Source organism: Neoarius graeffei, chromosome 9, assembly GCF_027579695.1.
Source record: "Neoarius graeffei isolate fNeoGra1 chromosome 9, fNeoGra1.pri, whole genome shotgun sequence".
Lineage (NCBI taxonomy): Eukaryota > Metazoa > Chordata > Actinopteri > Siluriformes > Ariidae > Neoarius > Neoarius graeffei.
Window position 1 is genome coordinate 22,031,528 of NC_083577.1, and position 1,370 is coordinate 22,032,897.

At 38.8% G+C, this 1,370-nt stretch overlaps 1 protein-coding gene across 1 annotated transcript; it reads right to left on the reverse strand.

Annotated features, from left to right (window-relative positions):
* Positions 1-309: 309 nt before the first annotated feature.
* LOC132892117 (uncharacterized) lies at positions 310-918 on the reverse strand. Its single transcript, XM_060930516.1, is given in 1 exon segment — positions 310-918. A coding segment is annotated over 1 exon segment (609 nt).
* Positions 919-1,370: the final 452 nt, after the last annotated feature.

Here is a 1,370-nt window from a genome sequence, read left to right on the forward strand (position 1 = left end):
CACTGTGATTGCATTTCTGTGTAGCATGGTTCTATCTCATGGATGAACATTTTATTCCTTTCACCAATTTAACATTTAACTCTTAATGGAAAAAAATAGCATTTGCGAAAAGCATTTTTAATGTAATTAGGTTTCGTTCTGGCAGTCCTGACATGCTCTTCTAACCTGCACTTATCTATCCTGTCATACTGCTATCTACCTTATAGTTCATTCGTTAACAGGAATAATAAGGGTCTATTCTAATATTTTAAAATGTATTTTAGGTGTTACCATTTTGAGGCACCAGTCCATAAGCCTTCTTGAGTCCCTTCAGTTTAGCAGCCACTGTGAACTGAAACCAGACTGTGAAAACCCCAAGCACATTATGTTTGCCAGGGCAGAAATGGAGGTGATAGTCAGTGTAATGTGTCTGTCACCATCAATACTAAGAAGAAGTGGTGTGGAGTATGTAATAACTGTGAATCTAGTCCATAGGCAGCTGGGAATGAACAGAGCAGTCGGCACTATGCCCATGATTGTCACCCTCATCTGGTTCTGCTGTTGAGGACTTGCTTTTGAGGCAATGTTGGTACTCTGTATCATCTGCTTGATATGTCGACATAAATAGATGAAGGTTCTTCCCCAAGAGAACATCAGGGTGAAAACAGAACCTATTAAATACAGCAAGTTGCAGAATTTTGCAAGGTTGACGCTTCAGCTTCCGTCTGCCTCAGTTATTGTTCCACTCAAGAAGCTAGATGCTGAGTTGAAGGATGATAAAGGAAGCAGGTATGGGACAGTGCCCATGCTTATCGCAGTAAGAAGAACAATCTGATTCACTATGAAACCACCACAAACTATGGCTTCAATATGTTTTTAGATCCAAATAAGCATAGCCCAATGATGAGGAACAACCTTTGTTTGTTCCTTCAAAGTCATTCAAGGTCAAAGGTCATGGCGGCAACTGAAAGCCCATATGGGACTTCTTATATGTTGATAATGGTAAATGTCTGGCTATCATAAACCATTTTGAAGTTATAGCCCTTTGAAAACCCATGCCCTTCAGTTTGACCTTTCAAGGCCACTCAAGGTTAAAGATCATGGTGCCAAATGAAAGCCCATATTGCACTTCCTATAATCAGAATCAGAAACACTTTAATTGCCAGGTATGTGGACACACACGAGGAATTTGACTCTGGTTCACTTAGCTCTCATAGTACAAAACAGATAAAAAAGCATAGGCACAAAATCAAACAAACAAGCAAACAACAACAACAAAAATAGGTGCATAGTGCAAAGTAATCCAGGTAAGTCAAGTATGGAATAGTTAAATAAATATAAAGTATACAGTGTGCACAGAATGACAGTATAAGTGTTCAGATATTTTACAA